The 24,049-nt window shown below is 42.5% G+C and overlaps 1 protein-coding gene across 1 annotated transcript in view; it reads left to right on the plus strand.

Moving 5' to 3' along the window:
- Window positions 1-7,383, plus strand: part of lrrcc1 (leucine rich repeat and coiled-coil centrosomal protein 1) — a 185,088-nt gene extending 177,705 nt beyond the window's left edge. The window contains exon 20 of the mRNA XM_048528955.2: window positions 5,413-7,383. Coding sequence (XP_048384912.1) covers window positions 5,413-5,535 — 123 coding nt within the window. The 3' untranslated portion in view covers window positions 5,536-7,383. The remainder of the gene's footprint in view (window positions 1-5,412) is intronic.
- Window positions 7,384-24,049: the final 16,666 nt, after the last annotated feature.

Consider the following 24,049-nt stretch of genomic DNA (forward strand, 5'->3'; position numbering starts at 1 on the left):
CACGTATGACTACGGGAACTTTTGAGGATGTAATCAGTAAAGTTGATGACAGGGAGTTTGTGCATGTAGATTATTTGGACTTTAAGAAGGCATTTGATCACGTCCTTTAAAGGAGATTAGTATGTAAAAGAATAGTGTACTGACGTGGATAGGCAACAGGTTGTCAGACAGGAAACAGATTACACTCTGGCAATAGTACTGAAGACTTATACTCCAGAACTTTCCACACCCTAGCCAAGCTGTTCCCATACAGTTACAGCACTGACATTTAACCAACAACGTGGAAAATGACCAAGTATATCCTGTACAGAAAAAGTATCACAAATCCAACCTGGCCAATTGCCGCCCCCATCAGTCTACTCTAGATAATCAGTAAAGTGATAGAAGGTGTGACATCAACAGTGCTGTCTAGCAACACCTGCTCAGCTATAACCTTGTCCCTGATGCCCCGTTTGGGTTTAGCCAGGGCCACTCAGTTCCTGGCCACATTACAGTCTTCGTTCAAATATGGGCAGAAGAGCTGAATTCCAGAGGTGAGGTAAGACTGAAAGCCCTTGACATCAAGGCTGCATTTGACTGTGTGGCATTGAGGAGACCTAGCAAAACCGGAATCTGTGGGCAAACTCAAAGGGAGAACTCTTTCCACTAGTTGGAGTCATATATGGCACATGAGTTTGCAAATGATACAAATCTGGTGGGAGGGTGAACTGTGAGGAGGATGCAAAGGTGTTTCAGTGTGATTTGGACCAGTTGGTTGTGGTTGTTGGTCAGTCCCTCTCAGCTCCAGGACATCTCTACAAGAGCTCCTTAGGGTAGTGTCCTAGGCCAACTATCTTCAGCTGCTTAATGAATCACCTTCCCTCCATGATAAGGTCAGAAGTGGGGATGTTCACTGATGATTACACAATGTTCAGTACCATTTGTGACTCCTCGGAGACTGAAGCAGCCCATGTTCAAATGCAACAAGACCTGGACAGTATCCAGACTTGGGCTTGCAAGTGGCAAGTAACATTCTTGCCACACAAATGCCAGGCAATGACTATCTCCAATAAGAGATAATCTAACCTTACCATCACTGAGTCCCCCACTGTCAACATCCTGGTGGTTACCATTGACCAGAACCTCAACTGGACTCGCCCCATAAACACAGCAGCTACAAGAACAGGTTAGAGCCTAAGAAAACTGTGGTGAGTAACTCACCCCCTGAGTCCCCAAAATCTGTCCACTATCTACAAGGCACAAGTCTGAATACTCCCCACTTGCCTGGAATGGTGCAGCTCTAACAACACGTAAGCATCTTGACACCATCCAGGACAAAGGAGCACACTTAATTGGGACCACATCCACAAGCATCCACTACAGATGTTTAGGTGCAGCAGTGTGTATCATCCACAGCAAATTGCAGAAATTCACCTATGCTCCTTAGGTGGCATCAAACCCATGAACACTTGCATTTCGAAGGACAAGTACAGTAGATTCATGGGAACACCACCACCACCTGCAAGCTCCCCTCCAAGTCACTCACCATCCTGACTTGGATATGTATCGCTGTTCCTTCACTCGCACTGGATCAAAATCCTGGAATTCTTTCCCTAAGAGAATGTGAGGTCAACCTACAGCATGTGGACTGCTGCAGTTCAAAATGGCAGCTCACCATGGCCTTCTCAAAGGCAAGATGGGTTGGGCAATAAATGCTGATTAGCCATTGTCCCATTAGAAAAAAAATAAACGGGTCATTTTCCAAGTGGTAGCCAGTGACTAGTGGGCATCACTGAGTTCAGTGCTTGAACCCCAGCTATTTAATATATATTAGTACAATTTAATGATTTACATGAGGGAATTAAATGAAATGTCTCTGGGTTTGTAGATGATACAAATCTGGTGGGAGGGTGAACTGTGAGGAGGATGCAAAGGTGTTTCAGTGTGATTTGAACCAGTTGATTGAATGAGCAAACTATGGCAGATGAACTATAATGTGAATAAATGTGAAGTTATCCACTTTGATTACAAAAACATAAAAGTAGGTTACTATCTGGCTATAACTTGAGAAAAGGGAGTGTGCAGTGAGACCTTGTGATGTCCTTGTACACTAGTCGTTACAAGTAAACACACAGGTTCAAAAGATGGTGAAGACAGCAAAAAGTATGTTGGCCTTCATTGCGAGAGGATTCAAGTTGGGATGGCTTGCTGAATTGTACAGCACCTTGGTGATGCCAGACTGATTCCTGTGGTGGCAGAACTGACATATGAAGAGATACTGGAATGGTTAGGACAGTATTTACTGGGGTTTAGAAGAATGAAAGAGGCCTATAAAACTCTTTTAACAGGACTAATTGGCTTAAGTGCAGGAAGGATGTTCCCAAACACCGGAGAGTCCAGAACTAGGGTCACAGTCTAAGGATCCAGGGTAAACCATAGGATTGGGATGAGAAGTGTCTTTACCCATTGAGCAGTGCGCCTGTGAAAAGTGCCATTGAAAGTGGCTGAGGCCAAAACATTGAATGTTTTCAAAAAGGAGTTAGATAAAGACATTTCTTACTTAAGGGATTACAGGGTCGGGGGAGAAATGACAACAGAATACTGAGTTGGATGATCATTTTGAATGATGTACTCCTATTTTCTATACTTGTTAAGACATAGTTACAAGTTTTAACAAAATAAGTATACCGCCAATATACACACAGCACCACTCCAGAAACATTCAAAGGTATGAATGGGCAGAGAACCTATTTTAGGTGGTGTTGATTGAAGCAGCACCATTGGCCAGGATATCCTATTCTGCAATCAGTTTTAATGAAAAAAAATTCACCCAGTATTGTATGGAAATAAGATGAGATTACTGGAAGATTTGTTTATCCGTTATTGTGCTAGGATCTATTAGATTGTCTAAATGTAGAGAGGCAATTGAGCAAGATCTAATACAGGGAGTAGACTCAATTTGATTTTATTTTGTCTGTTTTAATTAATTGGCAAAAGCAGAACAAGTTCTGAAAGAGCTGAATGATGCACATTACTTGGTTTTAAATTATATATGCCCAGGTGCAGGGCCAGGTTAAACAAGTGAGCATTTCTATCTCAGTCTGGGACTCTTGTGACACAGTGGTAATGTTTGTACCTCTGGACCAGGAGGCTCAGGTTCAAGTTCCATCTGCATCAGAGGGCAGTCATGACATCTTTGAAAAAATTGATATCGACAATACCTAAACTAGTCAGCAGCTTCCAGACATGCACCACTCTAGTTGAAAATGCTTGTAACACGGGGAAATGTGATGAGTTGGACGTAAATTGGCACAGTGTCAAGAACTAAAGGGCAATGTCAGTAAATGTTTATGTAACTGGAAGCTGATTTCCAGTGGTGTTCTACAGGGCTGAGTGTTGTGCCCCTTGCTGATCGTGGTATATGTTAATGACGTAGTCTTAAGTGTGGGACGAATGTTTGGGAATGTACTGTAGGAACTCTGATTCTAGAGTGAACAGACTAGTGTTGTCTTCCTTAGCACAGTGGAGGCTGAGGGATGACATTTGAAGTTCTACACTGTCCTCCTTGCAACACACAATGCTCCCAAGTTTTGTGTCATCCACAAACTTTGAAAGTTTCCCCTGCACACCGAGGTGAAGATCATTTATGTATATCAGGAAAAGCAAGGTTCCAATGCCAACCCCTGGGGAATTCTACTACATGTTTTCTTCCAGTTTTTAAAAAAAAGCTTACTAACCATTACTATTTCTAAGCCAATTTTATGTCAATGTTGCTGCTATCCCTTTTATTCCATGACCTATAGCTTTCCTCAAGTCTACTGTGTGGCACCGTATCGACTCCCGTCATCAACCCTCCCAATTACCCCTTGAGAAAAATTCTAGCAAGTAAGTTGAATGTGATTTTCCCTTAACAAATCAATGGTGACTCCTATGAATTAACTTATACTTTTCCATATGGCTATTACATTTATCTTGAATAAATGTTTCTGACAGTTTCTACTCTTCAATATGCTATATCTTTCCACATTTACTCCCTTGACCAATTATTTAGTTTAAAGCCCTCTCTCTAGTTTTTTAGTTATGTAGTTTACAAGAACACTGAGCTTAGTACAGTTCAGATATAGATCATCCCGACAATGCATTCCGCACTTTCCTAATGAAGTGGACCATTTCCCAGGTCAGTCCTTGAGCCATATATTCATCTGTCTTCCATCTGTCTGAGTTGCTGTTCCTGCAACCTTTGGGTGGCATCATTGTGGCACTGCAGGAGGCCCATGATGGACATGTCATCTAAAGAATGGGAGGGGGAGTGGAAATGGTTTGCGACTGGGAGGTGCAGTTGTTTATTGCGAACCGAGCGGAGGTGATCTGCAAAGCTGTCCCCAAGCCTCCGCTTGGTTTCCCCAATGTAGAGGAAGCCACACCGGGTACAATGGATGCAGTATACCACATTGGCAGATGTGCAGGTGAACCTCTGCTTAATATGGAAAGTCATCTTGGGGCCTGGGATGGGGGTGAGGGAGGAGGTGTGGGGGCAAGTGTAGCATTTCCTGCGGTTGCAGGGGAAGGTGCCGGGTGTGGTGGGGTTGGAGCGAACAAGGGAGTCACAGAGAGAGTGGTCTCTCCGGAAAGCAGACAAGGGTGGGGATGGAAAAATGTCTTGGGTGGTGGGGTCGGATTGTAAGAACCTCTTTCTATGTTGTTGATACCTGCAAGAACCATGACAATTAGATTTCCTGAATCCTGGAATCTGACAGGCATCACAGCATCTGAACTTTGCTTTTTCCTGAAAGATAATTATCAGTCCCCCTCACTGTATTATTCCTCGTTGCTTCCGTCACTTGAATGGATTCCTGTACCAATCTGAAGTTGCTCATCCATCTGCAACTCCTGTTCTCATCCAAACCAACTGAGAAAACCTCAAATCTATTGGACAATTGCAGGGTCTGACACACCTGCGCTGTCACTGTCTCTATCTGGGTAACCTTTATCTGCCCCATCCACAATCACACCCAACTGTCCCTGACAACTGACCAAGATCAGCAGACATGTTTCCTGATACAAAGAATCCAAGAATTTAAGTTCTCACAGCAGTGCATTAGGTTGTCTAAGCTAAAGGAAAAAAATAACCTGCACAGGAAATTTAGACAAGTTTAGATTTTAAGAATAAATTTAGCACAAAGTAACCCACTCAACAAAGTGAAAACTGCACTCAGTTTCCTCAACTGCAAAATTTTATATATTCACACTGAGACTGCTAACGTGTTATGAAATAGTTAACAAATGGCATGGCAAATCTTTAAACTGAATTTATGCACTTAATTTTCTATGTATTATTATTTTGGATACATTGTTCTTAGTTTGCAATGTGATGCTATTCACTCCTCATGAATTCATATAAGATAAAATGTGATCATGTCGCAAATCCTTTAGGTCTATGAAGTGGAGGAAGAAATGCGGCAGCTTCTCCAAGAAACAGCAAATGCCAAAAAATCCATGGAGGAAAAGATTCGGAAGCTGACCAGTGCCCTCAATGATATTAAAGAGGGATTATGAGGCTACAACAGACAAGAATCCAATAATAAAACCCAAGTTACTAAATTGCTATTGTTTCAAAAATTACCGTCATCTCCATTTGAATGCTTGGATAGTGATTCTTCTTTGGCTTATTACCCAGCTTGATGTAATGTGGAATACAGACTAATATGATCTAAATTCCGTTCCTGATCTGTGCTGTCTCTTGTCAGCCAAATAGAACATAGAACATTACAGCACAGTACAGGCCCTTCGGCCCTCGATGTTGTGCCGACCTGTCATACCGATCTCAAGCCCATCTAACCTACACAATTCCATGTACATCCATATGCTTACCCAATAACAATTTAAATGTACCTAAAGTTGGCGAATCTACTACCGTTGCAGGCAAAGCGTTCCATTCCCTTACTACTCTCTGAGTAAAGAAACTACCTCTGACATCTGTCCTATATCTTTCACCCCTCAATTTAAAGCTATGCCCCCTCGTGCTCGCCGTCACCATCCTAGGAAAAAGTCTCTCCCTATCTAACCGTCTGATTATTTTATATGTTTCAATTAAGTCACCTCTCAACCTTCTTCTCTCTAATGAAAACAGCCTCAAGTCCATCAGCCTTTCCTCGTAAGACCTCCCCTCCATACCAGGCAACATCCTAGTAAATCTCCTCTGCACCCTTTCCAAAGCTTCCACATTCTTCTTATAACGCGGTGACCAGAACTGTACACAATACTCCAAGTGTAGCCGCACCAGAGTTTTGTACAGCTTCACCATAACCTCTTGGTTGCGGAACTCGATCCCTCTATTGTTAAAAGCTAAAACACTGTATGCCTTCTTAACAGCCCTGTCAACCTGGGTGGCAACTTTCAAGGATCTGTGTACATGGACACCGAGATCTCTCTGCTCATCTACACTACTAAGAATCTTACCATTAGCCCAGTACTTTGCCTTCTGGTTACTCCTACCAAAGTGCATTACCTCACACTTGTCCGCATTAAACTCCATTTGCCACCTCTCAGCCCAGCTCTGCAGCTTATCTATGTCTCTCTGCAACCTACAGCATCCTTCGTCACTATCCACAACTCCACCGACCTTAGTGTCGTCTGCAAATTTATGAACCCATCCTTCTACGCCCTCATCCAGGTCATTTATAAAAATGACAAACAGCAGTGGACCCAACACTGACCCTTGCGGTACACCACTGGTAACTGGTCTCCAGGATGAACATTTCCCATCAACTACCACCCTCTGTCTTCTTTCAACAAGCCAGATGTCACAATTAATTTTACTGAATATAGGCAGGAGGGTAAACATTTAGCCCAATACTCTTGGAGTATTAGAAGACTTCTCTGCATGAACAATATAACATAGGAAAGGAATAAAATTGACAGAAATCAATAGAAAAGTTTAATGGTTTCATTAATTTTTACTATATCATGATTCCAAGATTTTGTTTTGTGTAATGGATATACTTTAATAAGACTTTATGCTGGTAGACCTTCTTGCTATCTTCATTAAGCATCAACTTGATTGGACATCAAAGAATTCCTCCATATTAATTTTTTCTTCATGCAATTAGTTTCTTATTTTTGTGTAAAAGAAAAGTTCATTCATGCTTAATGAGCTGAAAGACTTTTTTGACTATCACTGCAGGAAAACACTGATTTGAATTTATATCTACATAAGTGTTCATACCTTCTCTTGTGAGGTATGAAAGAGGAGAGAAGGGAGAGTAAAACAAATTAAATAGAATGTTGGTTGCCTGGCTATGCTGTTGGTACATAATATAAATCTGACATTTTTATAGGTTACTTTTATTGGTTACTTTCACCTTATAAATACATTTGTAAAGATGGTTATAAATGTGTTAAGTTTTATTTATGTGAAATATGGAAAAATAATATTTTGTACTTACCATATTAAAATTATTTAAATTTACTTTAATGTATTATCTGTTCGTTCTTGTACATGTTAACTTAAGTTTTAAATGATAAGATTCGATACCTACAAGCTTCCGTGTAAAATCTAATTGAGGGGAATTGTTTGCTTCTAAATTATTGTTATATTGATCCAACTTCACCATTGTATAGTCTTTACAAATCCGTTGACGTATCTGCATTAGAACATAAGTAACAGGAGTAAAAATTGATCATTCAGTCCTTCGAAACTGTTCTCTCTATCAAGACCATCACTAATCTTCTACTTTTGTTCCATCCCTGGCACCTTGCTCTCATATCCTTTAATTCCCTCGTATCAACAATATATTATTGCCTGTCTTTAGTGTACTCTAATGGTTGATTTAGTATAGATAATGTAAAAGATTTAGTCATTTTAAAAAAGATCTCCCCTTTTCCCAGTCCTGAATAGTCGATCCATTGTTCTGACAATGTGATCGATAGTTCGAGACGTTGAACAAGGGAAACATACCCTCAGCATTCACACTTTATAACCTTAAAGGGCCATTTCCTGCCCTGATACTGTTTAGCAGAGATCTCTCTCATTGTGGTGATTCAAAGCCTGCCATTCCCCAGACAAGGTTTGTCACAAGGAACTTGTCAGTGAATTCCATTTCCAGTACCTTGATCCAAAGAATATGTTTGGGTAAATCTTACTCAGGCAAGTTACTCCATATGGGATGCTGAGATGGAAAACAGGCACTGGGTGAATTGAACAAATCATAGTGCTCATGAGTGAAGTGCAGCGCAGATGGTTTCAACCAGCTTGTTGATACTTATGAATTGGTCAATGTGTGGGGAATACTGTTTCAAGGACCAGAGGCCATAGCAGAGGTGACGAGCGCAGTTATGAGACATATTGTTGCATTTAATTGAATGAGCACAAGATATGTGAGAGATGAGCTTTGCCAAACAGATGCATAGCACTCTGCTGTGGGATTTGATAAGTCAAACGCTGAGGTTTCAGACGTTATGACAGCAGTGTTCCAACAAGTTTGGCTAGCGATTGTTGCTGATTTTGATCTTTGCTATTGTTTCTTCATATGTTCCCAGAAGTACCAGATCTCATTTGAGATTAAGTAACATTCATGTTGTGCCCCCAACAGTAACCAGGTAACCCCACAAGAAGCAAATTATGTTGCCAGCAGACTGGATTGCAAGAGAAGTTTACCAAATTCTCAGAATGCCCTCTTGCAGACTTCCAGTCACTCCAGAACTGAATATTTCAACACTCTGTAGTAATAAATTAAGTTTTCTTAATGCAAGGCTTAATTTCTGCATCATTGACTATTCCAATCAAAGAGAATGAAAACTTTTGTTCTTGTTATCAAATCATGAAAGTTTGATATATACAGGTATGCAAAGTGTGCAATGGTACATCATGAGGTCCCTCATTGTTTCACCTTGAAAATAGTCAGTACTTTATGGTCAGCCTCCATTTAACATTTCAACAGTTACTGTTTTGAAGTGCAGTAGTATATAATACTTGGTAGACTAAAGGGTGGACAGATATAACTCTTTCCTTGTAAAACTCATTTAACTTCCCTTACTTTAATGTATAACAATGTATTACTTCTATCTTTTCAATATTTTCCCCCCAACATTTTCAGAGTCGTAAAATCTGATGCAGAAGCATGCCTTTGGCCATTAACAGCTGTCCATATCCTCTTTTATTGCATTTCAATGTGTAAGTTTCAATTACTCAAATTTATTTTTAATCTGTATTTCAGTCTAAAGTTGAGATTTCTGATTGTAACATATACTATAATCCTCCTAAACTTAGCAAAATTCATTTCTTTCAACTTCTCATGAGCTAGTCCAAGGTAGATCATCAATTATAATATTAAATTCAATATATTCTGAATTATTCCGAAACCTTTATATCTGTGCTATTTAGCAATACTATAGCAATACTGTTACACTCTGCTATAACAAAGTTCTACACTTTGTTATATCGGATTCTCCTGCATCTGCAGATCTATTATCTCTGTTAAACTCTGCTCTCAAGTTTCTACAATTGCTGGGTATGGCCACTGGATGACGCTTGAGGACAAATTGTTTCTGTTTTTCAAGCCTAGCTCAACGAAAGATAAAGTTGCCACAGTCCCAAAGGACCATAGGGCTGCTGTCTGATAGAGTTATACAAAACAGAAACATACACTTCGGTCCAATTAGCCCATGCTGAACATAATCCCAAACTAAACTAGTCCCACCTGCCTGCTACTGGCCTATATCCCTCAACCTTTCCTATTCATGTATTTATCCAAATGTCTTTTAAACATGGTAATTGTACCCAGATCCACTACTTCCTCAGGAAGTTCGTTCCACGTGCAAACCACCCTCTGTGGAAAAAAAACTGCCTCTCATGTCTTTTTTAAATTTTTCTCCTCTCACCTTAAAAATGTGCCCTCTAGTCTTGAAATCCCCCATCCTATGGAAAAGACAATCACCATGAACTCTATCTGCACCTCTCGTTATTTTATAAACTTCTATCAGATTGTCTCTTAATCTCCTGTGGGGAGGAAAAAAATTGCTAGCTGATCCAGCCTTTCTTTACAACTCAAACCTTCTGCACCTGGCAACATCCTGGTAAATCTCTTCTCAACCCTCTTCAGCTTGATAAAGTACTTCCTATACCTGGGCGACCAGAACTGGACACAGTACTCCAGAAGAAATGTCACCAATGTCCTGTACAACTGCAACATTACTTCCCAACTCATATACTCACTTTTCCATTCAAGTTCTCTTCTGAATGCCACAACTGAATTTGCCACCACTATCTTTTCAGGTAGTATGTCCAAGATCATGTACGAATTGCATTAAATTTGCTTGCTTTCGTTTTCACCTCTTGCTCCAAAGCAGTTTGTTTGAACTTGAACACACATTAATTTTCCTTTTAATCCTATCAATTCTTTCTTTAAAGGAGAATAATGCCAGCTCCTTCAATCTAACAAGGTAGGTAACTGAAGTCCAAAATCATTCATATAAATTTTTTACTGAACTCTTTCAGGCTCCTCTTTCTTCCCAAAGTAGAATGTCCAAAATTGAACATAATACTCCAGTTGAGTTTGAACCATTGTTTTGGAAAGGTTCATCATTTTTTTTTGTCTGCACGTGATGTTACATGGAGATTTTCCTGTCCCTCTGGTCACTTGTCTGGTCTTAGTCAGTCAGCTAGTAATTTCAAACAGTTTACCACAATTAACAGTTTTGTTCAGTTCAAGTTGTTCTTTTCAGCAATATCTCTGCAATGAACAAATAATTAGCAAATACTGGTAATCCATCTAGTTTCCATATTGTAAACACTAATCTGAAATGTGGGAGGATTTTGAGGAGAATGTGCCTTTTAGACCAATACATTAAAGAACCAACCAGAGAACAGGCAATTATGTACTTTAATAAAGGAATTAAATATTGTGTAATGAGAAAGAATTCATCAATAATCTTGTGTGAGGTCCCAGGGAGAACAGTGACCATGATGTGATAGAATTCTTCATTAAGATGGAGAGTAAACTAGTTGAGTTGAATCTAGGATCATGAATCTAAATAAAGGGAACTGTGAGGGCATGAGGTGCAAATTGACGAGGATGGATTGGGAAATCTTGCTAAAGGGGTTGGTCGTGGATAAGCAATAATTCAAATTTAAAGAATTTGTGCATGAATTAAAACAATTATTCATTCCCATCTGGCACAGAAATAAAAAAGAAAAGATGGCTCAAGTATGGCTTACAAAAGAATTTAGGGATAGTATTAGAACCAAAGAGAAGATATATAAAATTGCCAGGAAATAGCAACAAGCCTGGAAAAATTTTAGAATTGAGCAAAAGAGGACAAAAAGTTTGATCAAGAGGCGATAAATAGACATGCAAATAAAATTTCAGGGACCACAAAAACTGATCATAAAATCTCCAATAAATATGTGGAGAGAAAGATTAATAAAGACAAATGTAAGTTCTTCATAGTCTCAACTATACCCTTCTGCTTCATCCACATTGTCTCAAAATCCATTCCTTTTGTTTTTGTGCGGTGGTGGAATGCATAGCAATGACACGGGGTAAGCAAAAGTGAAAGAGACAGGCAGACGGAGTGAATGAAACAGGAAAAATTTTAATGAACAAAGAAACAGTCAAAGAATTAAACACATGCTTTGGTTCTGTCTTCACAAAAGTGAGTACAAATAACCTCCAGCAATGTTAGGAAACCAAGGGAAACCACAATTGAAAGAACTGAGCGAGAGGGACTAATTAAGAGATATCTGTATTAGTAAGAAAATGGTACAGGGGAAATTATTAGTGGATTTAATGCTGACACGTCACTAGGGTCTGGTAATCCATATACCAGAGCACTAAAGGAAGTGGCCTCAGAAATGTTTATCGCATTGGTGGTCATTTTCCAAAATTCTATAGACTCTGGACCAATTCCTATAGATTGGAGGGTGGCAAATGTAATCCTACTAATTAAAAAGGAGGGAGAAAAATTACAGAGATAGTAGGAACTGCCGATGCTGGAGAATCCGAGATAACACAGAGTGGCGCCGGATGAACACAGCAGGCCAAGCAGCACCTTCAGAGCAGAAAAGCTGACATTTCGGGCCTAGATCCTTCATCAGAAAACTGTTTAGTCTAACATCAGTACTGGGGTAAAAGCTATTACAAAAGATATGATAACAGAGCATTTAGAAAGCATGGAAATGGACAAAGCCATGGGTTTATGAAAGGTAAATCTTGCATTAGAAGGTACTGGAGTGTTTTTTTGAGGATATAATTAGTAAAGTGGATGAGAAAGAACCAGTGGATGTGCTTTATTCGTATTTTCAGAAGGCTTTTTATCAGGTCTGTCATAAAAGGTTCATGGGTAAAGTTCAAGCACATAGGATAAAGAGTAATACATTGACATGGATTGAGTATTGGTTGACAGACAGGAAACAGAGTAGGGATAAGTGAGTCTTTTTCCAAGTGGCCAGCAGTTAACAAGTGGGAGGATTAGTGCTTGGGATCCAAATATTCACAAAATCTGTAAATGACCCAGATTTGGGAACCAAATTAAACATTTCCAAATTCTATGATGACAATATATTATGTGGGATTGGGACTTGTGAGGAGGATCAAAGGAGGCTTCAAAGTGATTTAAACAAGTTGAGTGAATGGGCACAAGGCAGGTGTAGCACAATACAGCAAAATGTGAAGTTATGTGCTTTGATGTGAAAGAAAAAGATTAATTAATTGGAGGTATACTGTGAAGTATGGATGTACAAAGGGATCTGGGTGTCCTTGCACAGCAGTCAATAAAAATAAACAGGCAGGTGCAGCAAGAAATTAGAAAGGCAAATGGTACATTTGCCTTCATCGCAAAGTGATTTGAATTCAGAGGTAAGGACGTCTTACTGCACTTGTACAGGACCTTGGTGAGACCACACTTGAAGTATTGCATGTACCTTTGGTTTCTCTACCTAAGAAAGGACATTCTTGCCATAGAAGGAGTGCAGTGAAGATTCACCAAGCTAATGCTGCGGATGACAGGAATGACCTATGAAGAGAAATTGGATCAACTGGGCCAATGATCACTAAAGTTTAGAAGGAAGAGAGGTGATCTGATTGAAACATATGAAATACTAACAGGGCTAGAAAGACTAGATGCAAGGGGATGTTTTCCCTGTTTGAGGAGTCTAGAACAAGAGATCAATTTCTGGACACAGGATAGGCCATTTACTACTGAGATGAGGAAAAATGTCTTCACATAAGTGGCAGTGAATTCTCTACCACAGAAGTTTGTGGCGATTAAATGAATATATGTATAAAAGAAGTAGATACACTTTTAGATTTTAAAGGCATCATGGTTTATGGGGTGAGAGCAGGAATATGGAAATGTGACAGAGGATCAACTATGATCGGATTGAATGGTAGAGGGAACTCAAAGGGGTGAATGGACTACCCGTACTTTGAATGCCTATGTTATTATGCACCCATTTTAAAATGGCAACTTCAGTTAAACTTCTTTCCTTCTGACCAGTTTCTGTGCATCTGTAGCACAACTGTCTCTCCGATGTCAGCGTCTGCCGAAAGCTGTTAAATAAGCCTCACAAAACAGCATCATCCGAGGATAGAGGGCCTTGGCTCACTATTATCTCTGTAAGTGCATTTCCATTAATCAGGCTTCCTAACCTGAACGAGTGAAATCTTTCTAAAAGAACAATTGCATCAAGCACACTGAGGAGGAACCTGAGCTTTAAAAATAATCTAAACAACTTGGTTAACTGCCAGTCATTATATTTAATAGTTAACTTTACATTTTCACAATCGCTTTATTGAACATCACTTCATCGGAGGCTCCACTGATGATGTCACCTAGCATGGTGACAAAAGGTCTGAACAAAAACAAGCCAGCTCGGCGAGCAAGTCAACCTCATCCACAACCTGAACTACAGATTTTTGCCAAGGCTTTAAACAACTACAGGTGTACCATGTTAAAAATTGCCAGACAACGCGAAATCTTTGCCAACCAACTGGGCTCTACCCACTAATAACTTCACTTCCTTCACAAATGCCTTAGGAATCAGGTACTGCCCGCAACATGAAATACAAACCTCCATTCAACAACCCACAGGCATATAAAATAGCTGAACAGAATGGATGCAGAATACTACGAGCAATGATTAATGATGCCCATAACCCACAGGTACGAACGGGAAATTGCGCGCCAAAAATCAGTGTCTAAACAGTGCAACCACAAAGCAAGGAAAAATCGTCACAGCCACACAATCCAAGAAAACTGCTTTTACAGCTGCGAAGCATGGGGAATCTTCCAAATTAGCCACGAGGGGTGGGAAAACCATAGCAGTTGCTAAGCAATGGAAATCCTCCAGTACAGCAGCAAAATATGGCTTTATATGACGTAGGAATTGTTGGCTGGCCAGCATTTATTACTCATCCCTACTGGCCCTTGAGACCACAGCAGTCCATTCAGTGTAGGTTGACCAAAATGCTCTTAGGGAGGGAATTCCAGGATTTTACCTCAGCAATAGTGAAGGTATGGAAATATATTTCCAAGTCAAGTGGTGCATGGTTTGAAGGGAAACTTGTAGATGTTGGTGTTCCCATGTATCTGCTGTCCTTGTCCTTCTAGATGGAAGCACTCATGAGTTTGGAAGGTGCTGTCTAAAGATCTTTAATGAACTGTTGCAGTGCATCTTATAGATAGTACACATTGCTGCTAATGAGAGTAAGTGGTGGAGGGAGTGGATACTTGTTGAAGTGGTGCCAATCAAATGGGTTATTTTGTCCAGGATGGTATCAAGCTTCTTGAGTGTTGTTGAAGATGCACCCATCCAGGCAAGTGGGGAGGATTCCATCACACTTCAGACTTGTGCTTTGTAGTTGGTGAACAGGCTTTGGGAAGTCATGAGATCACATACGACAGTATTCCTAACTTGTGTCCTGCTCTTGTAGCCACTGTATTTACATGGCCAGTCCAACTCAGTTTCTGATCGATGACAACCCCAGGGATAGTGATAGTGTTGATAGATGGTAACACCAGTGAATGTCAAGGGGCAGAGATTAGATTGTCTCTTATTGGTAATAATCATAGAGTGACATTTGTGTGGATCGAATGTTACTTGCCACCTGTCAGCCCAAACCTGAATATTTTCCATATCTTGTTACATTTGAACATAGACTGCTTCAGTATCTGAGGAGTCGCAAATAGTCCTGAACATTGTTCAATCAATGACAAACATCTCCACTTCTGACCTTACAATGGATGGACAGTCTGAAGCAGCTTAAGATGGTTGAGCCTAGGACACCGCCCTGGGGAATTCCTGCAGAGATGTCCTAGAGCTAAGATGGCAGACGTTCAATGAACACAATCATCTGCCTATTTGTCAGGTGTGACTCCAACCAGTACAGAGTTTCTCCCCTGATTCCCATTGGCTCCAGTTTTGCTGGAGCTCCTTGATGCCACATTTGTTGAATGCCACTTGTGATCCTCAATTCACCTCTAGAATCCAGAGCTTTTGTCCATGTTTGAACCAAGGCTGGAATGAGGTAAGGAACTGAGTGACCCTGTTGGAACCCAAACTGAGGAGGTTATTGCTGAGCAGGTGCAATTTGATAGCTCTGTTGATTATACTTTCCATCATTTCATTGATGATCAAGAGTACACTGAAGGTGTGGTAATATGCTGGCTTGGACTTGTCCTGATTTTTGTGTACACGGCATGCCTGGATAATTTTCTACCATCTTAGGTAGATGCCAGTAACTGTACTGCAACAGCTTGGCTAGGGAAGAAGTAAGATCGGGAGATCAAGCCTCTAGTGCTATTCTGGAATTTTGTCAGGGCCCATGGCTTTTCCAGTCTCTATCACATCCAACCATTTCTTGATATCACATTGAGTGAATCAAATTGGCTGAAGATCGCCATATGTAGTTCTGGGGACCACTGCAGGAGCCTGAGAGGAATCATTCACTTGGCATTTCTGGCTTAATATTGCTATGAATGCTTTACACTGATATGTTGGGCTCCTCCATCAGTCAGGATGAGGATATTTACTGGCCTCTTCTTCGAGCGAGCTATTTAGTTTTCCACGTAGTAGGACTGCAGAGCTCAGGTATGATCCATTGGTTGTGTTTGCTGCTTATGCTGTATGACATGCAAGCAGTTCCGTTTGGTAGCTTCACCAGTTGACACCTCAATTTTAGGTATTCCTGGTGCTGATCCTGGTATGCCCTTCAGCACATTTTATTGAACAGGGTTAATCTGCTAACTTGATGGTAGTGGTCGAATGGGGGATATGCCAGGCCATGAGGTTACAGATTGTGTTGAAGAACTGTTTTTATTGTTTTTATTGATGGCCCACACACCTCATGGATGTCCAGTTTTGAGGCGCTGAATCTGTTCTAAGTCTGTCTCAATTAGCATGGTGATAATGCAACATAATACAACTGACAGTATTCTCTATGTGAAGGTGGACTTCTTCTGAATAAGGACTGTGTGGTGGTCACTCTTACCGATACTATCATGGACAGATGCATCTGCAGGCAGCAGTCTGGTAAAGCTGAAGTCAAGCATGTTCTTCCGTCTTGTTGGTTGCCTTACTATCGACTGCAGGTTAGCAGTCATGTCTGCTCAACCCAGCTTCTACCAAGCCAGACTTGGTGCTATACATTGAAATGCCCCACCTAGAATATATTTTGTGCCCTTGACTTCCTCAGTGCTTCCTCCAAATGTTCAACATGGAGTAGTATGGATTCATCAGCCAAGGGAAGATGGTAAGCAGCTATTAGCAGGAGATTTCCTTGAGCATGTTTAATCGGATGCCGTGAGAAATCATGAGGTCTGGAGTCAATGCTGAAGACTCCCACGGAGACTTCCTCCTGACTATATAGCACTGTGCCATCACCTCCACTGGATCTGTCCTGCTGGTGGGACAAGGCACATCCAGGGATGGTGATGGTGCTGTCTGAGACATTGTCTGTAAGGAATGATTCCCATAATGTGAACTACCATTTTTGCAGAATGAAAATCTTTATAGAAGGTAAAATAGCTCATCACATTAGAAATCTATGGCATTAGAAATAGTTTTGCCAAGAAGATGTAATTTCGAGATGGACCACATAGAACACAATATTGGACACCCTGAAGAATACAATTCTTGAGGCATTGAATACCTTCTAATTTGGGCACTTTTGTACAAGATTGGGAACATAGCAGATAATGTTATTCTCACTGGTCATGTCATTTGTTAATAAAACATGAGATGAATATAACAAGGTGTTGAAAGACTTTGCAATTCATTCAAGAGAACTGATAACATTCTTGAAAGGAAAAGGTTTAATAAAACAATGCAAAATCCAAGCAAATCCATAAATGCTTCCATTAATGATCAATACAGGCTAGTGGAGAGATCCAGCGATGGTAACTTAATATCAGAATCCATAAAAGACTGAATTTTATGAGCATTACTGATAGTTTTTGACAAGTTTATTACAATTTAAAGAAGACTTAACACTCGAGAAAGCAATTCAGATGGTGAATTTGAAGATGTCTAAAGCAAAACTGGAAGACTAAACATTTAGGCATCCAAACACTTTTTTGCCATATCTTGCAAGTTTCAATTTGGACATGGGACCATATGTCACAACATTATCATCTAGTGAGCCTTGGTTCACCAAACACTGCTTGCAATTGTAAGAATATTAAATACATGGTCCAGCAGACATTGCACTTAATGTTAAAATTACCCAACAGCAACTTTCCAAAATAGGCTGTACCAAATACTGGAAAACCTATACGGACATCACAATCAATAATTTTTATTCTTGAGTTAGAATGACATGTAATTTCATTCAAAAGGTGGAAGATTGTAAACATAATAAGGTCAAGGAAAATCTGGTAGAATTTTTTCTCAGTTCCATTAGCCCATGGCAGTACCTAAATGAAAAATAAAGCAGACTCTCCTGAGATTATTTATTTGGAATGAAAAATAAAATTGATATTATATTGATATTGATAATAAATTATATGAAAAGCTTGGAATATAATGGTTTGGCTGAAATGTTTCCAATGCTTTCAAAACAGAAGAGAGTTCATATTTCGAGTGGCAAAAAGTTCAAGAAGAAGTGCAAGCAATGAGATAGTAACTGAATTGCTTATGCCTTTTGTGAACATGCTTAAAGAAAGAGACAGAGACAATGGAAGCACCTACAACAATGTTAGATCTCCATAGTGGCAGCTATCTAATCCGAATTCAAATCTGCTTTTAGGGGCTGAGGTGATTAGGAAAGTATAATGACCTTACATTTCACAGGAGAATCCCTAATAACAATGAAGGGTGTCACCTCAAGCAGGAATGAATCTCCAGCTAACACAATTGAAGAAGATACGAAGCTAGTTTCAAAAATAATTTAATTACTGAGGGAGAACAGGTTGAAAGACCAAAATATTAAAGAATTTTAAGCAAAACATTGACCCACTTCAGCACAGATCTCCAAGCAGAACCAGAATCACTGAAAGAACTATGGATGTTGGAAATCAGAAACAAAAACAGAAATGGCTGGAAAAGCTCAGCAAATCTGGCAGCATCTGTGGATAGAAATCAGAGTTAATATTTTGGGTCCAACTGATCCTTTGTCAAAACTGTTGGTAGCTAGGAAAATGTATTTTTTTATGCAGAAGATAGAGCAAGAGGAGATGCTAAGGAGTAAACGATCAGTAGAGCTCAAAGAGAGAGAAGCACAGTTGGACTGACAAAGGTGTGGATAGCAATCGGACTAGGCGTATAAATAGTGATTAATGGTGACTGTTAATGGCTAACAATGGGTTGTGTGTACCAGCAGACTATATTACAACAAGGTCTGGAGTGTGGTGGATGGGTTAAGGACATGGGACAAACTCAAGCTGTAAAGTTGTTAAACTCCATATTGAGTCCAGAAGGCTATAGAGTTCTCAAGTGCAAGATGAGATGCTGGTCTTCCAGCTTGTGCTGAGTTTCACTGGAGCACTACACAAGCCTTAGAGAGTGATATTGAGCGTGGAACAGGATGGTGTATTGAAGTGGCAGGCAACGAGGTGTTCATAGGATAACAAGGCGTAGAGCTGGATGAACACAGCAGGCCATGCGGCATCAGAGGAGCCGGAAGGCTGAGGTTTCAGGCCTAGACCCTTCTTCAGAAATGTGGGACGGGTACGGGTTCTGGTAGGGACAGAGGGGGAGGCAGATAGAAAATGGATGGTGGAGAGGAGACAGGCAGGTCAAAGAGATGGGGATGGAGGCAGAAAAGGTGGGTGTAGGTGGAGAGGTAGGGAGGAGATAGGTCAGTCCAGGGAAAACGGACACTTCAAGGGGGCGGGATGAGGTTAGTAGGTAGGAGATGGGGTGGGGCTTGAGGTGGGGGGATAGGTTAGGGAGGCGGGGATGACGTGGGCTGGTTTTGGGATGTGGTCGGGGGCGGGAAGTTTTTGAAGCTGAAGTCCACATTGATACCATTGGGCTGCAGGGTTCCCAGAGATGGAGGCAGTAAAGGTGAGTGTAGATTGGGAGGTAGGGAGGAGATAGGTCAGTCCAGGGAGGATGGACAGGTCAAGGGGGCAGGAAGAGGTTAGTAGGTAGGAGATCAGGGTGGGGCTTGAGGTAGGAGGAGGGGATAGGTGGGAGGAAGAACAGGTTAGGGAGGCGGGGGTGAGCTAGGCTGGTTTCGGGATGCAGTAGCGGGAGGGGAGATTTTGAAGCTTGTGAAGTCCACATTGATACCATTGGGCTGCAGGGTTCCCAAGCGGAATATGAGTTGCTGTTCCTGCAACCTTCGGGTGGTATCATTGTAGCACTGCAGGAGGCCCAGGATGGACATGTCATCTGAGGAATGGGAGGGGGAGTTGAAATGGTTTGCAACTGAGAGGTGCAGTTATTTAGTGAGAAAACCGAGTGTAGGTGTTCTGCAAAGCGGTCCCCAAGCCTCTGCTTGGTTTCCCCGATGTAGAAGAGGTCACAACGGGAGCTGTGGATGCAGTATACCACATTAGCAGAAGTGCAGGTGAATATCTGCTTGATGTGGAAAGTCTTCTTGGGGCCTGGGATGGGGGTGAGGTGTAGGGGCAGGTGTAACAAGGAAAAATGTCAGGTGTGGTGGGGCTGGAGGGGAGTCTGGAGCAGGCAAGTGAGTCACGGAGAGAGTGGTCCGTCCAGAAAGCAGATAAGAGTGGGGAGGGAAAAATGTCTTCGATGATGGGGTCGGATTGCAGATGGCGGAAGTGTCGGAGGATGAAGTGTAGTAATAGTGGGGTGGTAGGTGAGGACGAGGGGGGATTCTGTTTTGGTTGTTATTGCAGGGAGGGGGTATGAGGGATGAGTTGCAGGAAATGCGGGACACACGGCCAAGGACATTCTCCACCATTGCGGGGTGGAAGTTGCGGTTCTTTAAAAACAAGGACATCTGAGATGCAAAGGAGTGGACTGCCTTATCCTGGGAGCAGATGCAGCGGAGGCAAAGGAATTGGGAATAGCGGATGGCATTTTTGCAGGAAGGTGGGTGGGAGGAGGTGCATTCTAGGTAGCTGTGGAAGTTGGTGGGCTTGAAATGGATATCGGTTTCGAGGTGGTTTCCAGAGATGGAGACAGAGAGCACCTGGAAGGAGAAAGAGGTATTAGAGATGGTCCAGGTGAACTTAAGGTCAGGGTAGAAGGTGTTGGTGAAGTGGATGAATTGTTCGAGCTCCTCGTGGGAGCACGAGGCGGCGCTGATACAGTCATCAACGTAACAGAGGAAGAGGTGGGGTTTAGGGCCAGTGTAGGTACGGAAGAGGGATTGTTCCATGTAACCTATGAAGAGGTACACATAGCTTGGGCCCATGCAGGTACCCATGGCCACCCCCTTTGTCTATAGGAAGTGGGAGGAATTGAAAGAGAAGTTGTTGAGAGTGAGGACGAATTCGGCTAAGCGGTAGAGGGTGTCAGTGGAGGGGGACTGGTTGGGCCTGCGGGACAGATAGAAGCGTAGGGCCTTTAGGCCATCTGTATGGGGGATGCAGGTGTATAGGGACTGGGCGTCCATGGTAAAGATGAGGTGTTGGGGTCTGGGGAATTGGGAGTTCTGGAGGCGGCGGAGGGCGTGGGTGGTGTCACGGACATAGGTAGGGAGGTCCTGGATCAAGGGGGAGAAAATGGAGTCGAGATAGGTGGAGATAAATGACTTTGTGACAAACCTGACTACGCTGGTCAACACATTGTCTCCACCTCCTTCTGCCCCACTGAACTTAGCTCCACCTATCTCGACTCCATTTTCTCCCCCTTGGTCCAGGAAATCCCTACCTACGTCCGTGACACCACCCATGCCCTCCCCTCCTCCAGAACTTCCGATTCCCCAGTCCTCAACACCTCATTTTCACCATGGATGTTCAGTCCCTATACACCTGTATTCCCCATACAGATAGCCTAAAGGCCCTCCGCTTCTTCCTGTCCCGCAGGCCCAACCAGTCCCCCTCCACTGATACCCTCATTCGCTTAGCTGAACTTGTCTTCACCCTCAACAACTTCGCTTTCAATTCCTTCCACTTCCTGCAGATAAAGGGGGTGGCCATGGGTACCTGCATGGGCCCAAGCTCTGCCTACCTCTTCATAGGTCACGTGGAACAATCCCTCTTCTGTACCTACACTGGCCCTAAACCCCACCTCTCCCCATTACGTTGATGACTGTATTGGTGCCGCCTCGTGCTCCCACGAGGAGCTCGAACAGTTCACCAGAACAGAACACCTTCCAACTCAACCTTAAGTTCACTTGGACCATCTCTAATACCTCTCTCTCCTTCCTGGACCTCAGTCTCCACCTCTGGCAACCATCTAGAAACTGATATTTATTTCAAGACTACAGACTCCCACAGCTACCTAGAATACACCTCCTCCCATCCACCTTCCTGCAAAAATGCTATCCCCTATTCCCAATTCCTTCGCCTCCACTGCATCTGCTCCCAGGATGAGGCATTCCACTCCTGTACATCTCAGATGTCCTCGCAGTTCAAGGACCACAACCTCACCCCCTCAGTGGTCAAGAACGCCCTCGACCATGTCTCCTGCATTTCCTGCAACTTATTCCTCACACCCGTCCCCTCAACAACAACCAAAACAGAACCCCCCTCATCCTCACATACCACCCCACCAACCTCCGGATCCAATGCATCATCCTCCGACACTTCCGCCATCTGCAATCCGGCCCCATCACCAAAGACATTTTTTCCTCCCCACTCTTATTGCTTTCTGGAGGAACCACTCTCTCTGTGACTCCCTTGTCTGCTCCACATTCCCCTCCAGCCTCACCACACCTGGCACTTTTCCCTGCAACCACGGGAAGTGGTACACTTGCCTCTATACCTACCCCCTTACCCCCATCCCAGGCCCCAAGAAGACTTTCTACATCAAGCAGATGTTCACATGCCCATCTGTTAATGTGGTATACTGCACCCGCCGTTCCTGTGGTGGCCTCCTCTACATCGGGGAAACCAGGCAGAGGGTTGGGGACCACTTTGCAGAACACCTACGCTCGGTTTGCACTAAACAACTGCACCTCTCAGTTGTGAGCCATTTCACCTCCCCCTCCCATTCCTCAGACGACATGTCCATCCTGGGCCTCCTGCAGTGCCACAATGATGCCACCTGAAGGTTGCAGGGACAGCAACTCCGCTTGGGAACCCCACAGCCCAATGGTATCAATGTGGACTTCACAAGCTTCAAAATCTCCCCTCCCCCTACTGCATCCCGAAACCAGCCTAGCTCACCCCTACCTCCCTAACCTGCTCTTCCTCCCACCTATCCCCTCCTCCTACCTACTAACCTCTTCCTGCCCCCTTGACCTGTCCGGCCTCCCTGGACTGACGTATCTCCTCCCTACCTCCCCAACTATACCGCCTCCATCCCTGCCTCTTTGACCTGTATGTCTCCTCTCAATCTACCTTCTCCTCTATCCGCCTCCCCCGCTCTATTTATTTCAGAACCCCCTTCCCCTCCCCCATTTCTGAAGACGGGTCTCCCCCCAAAACGTCAGCCTTCCCTCTCCTTTGTTGCTGCTTGGCCTGCAGTGTTCATCCAGCTCCATTCCTTGTTATCTCAGATTCTCCAGCATCTGCAGTTCCTATCTCTGAAACAACTCGGTGTTCATGGTCTTTTTTGCAGGACATAGTAGTTCTGCTAAGCTTTGTTTCCCCAATGAAGTCGCCAGATAGTTGAGTCTAGCAACAACTTTCATAGCATTGTTAATGTGATAAAATGATATGGGAGTCTTCACATTGGTTTTCTCCAATAAAACTTGACAGCGACCCATAAAATATCACAGCAAATGACCAAAACTTAGCCAAGGAGGCAAATTTTTAAGGAACATCATAAAGAATGAAATTAAGTCACAGAGGGTTACATATAGAATTCCACACTTTTATGGTCCAGGCAAATAACAGAATAGTCACTAATAATGGAACAATTTAAATCCAGGATGCGCAAAAGCTAGAATTGCAGGAATCCAGATATTTCGGAAGCTTGTGGGGCTGGATGTGATTACAGTGACATAGCTTTGGTGATACTGAAGTCCTATTAACCTTCGGAACATTTCGTTAACTGTTTTCCACAGATTCTGCCAGATCTGCTGAACCTCTCCAGCACTTTTCTGTTTGCATTTCGGATTTCCAGCATCTACAGTGTATTATTTTTATGTGTATATATTCCTAGCATGGTGTCCCCCAATGTTGAATGGGAGACAAATTCTGTCCAATGCAGTACTGGGTGCTGGAGAAGCAGGTTGATCCACTTAGAGTCACCGGATTAAGGTTGGGCTGGCCGTCCGTGTGTAAATTGCCTGTGGCAGTTTTTGGAAATCCTTCGAAGTTTGTTTTCATTGAACAGTACAGTGACTTTTTGTTTCCCCTTGCACTTAAAGCCATGGCCTGGGTCTCGAAATAAAGTAGCATTCAACCTCATCTACCAACTGTCGCCAGGACTAACTGCGCTGCCCGGTTACCATGGCGTTGCCGTGTCGCAGACGTCACTTCCTGGATTTTGAACACTGTTCCGCGGTATCTGATTGGCTGGACAGTCTTCAAAGTGGGGTGGGTGGTG

This window comes from Stegostoma tigrinum, chromosome 5 (genome assembly GCF_030684315.1).
Source record: "Stegostoma tigrinum isolate sSteTig4 chromosome 5, sSteTig4.hap1, whole genome shotgun sequence".
NCBI classification, from domain to species: Eukaryota; Metazoa; Chordata; class Chondrichthyes; order Orectolobiformes; family Stegostomatidae; genus Stegostoma; species Stegostoma tigrinum.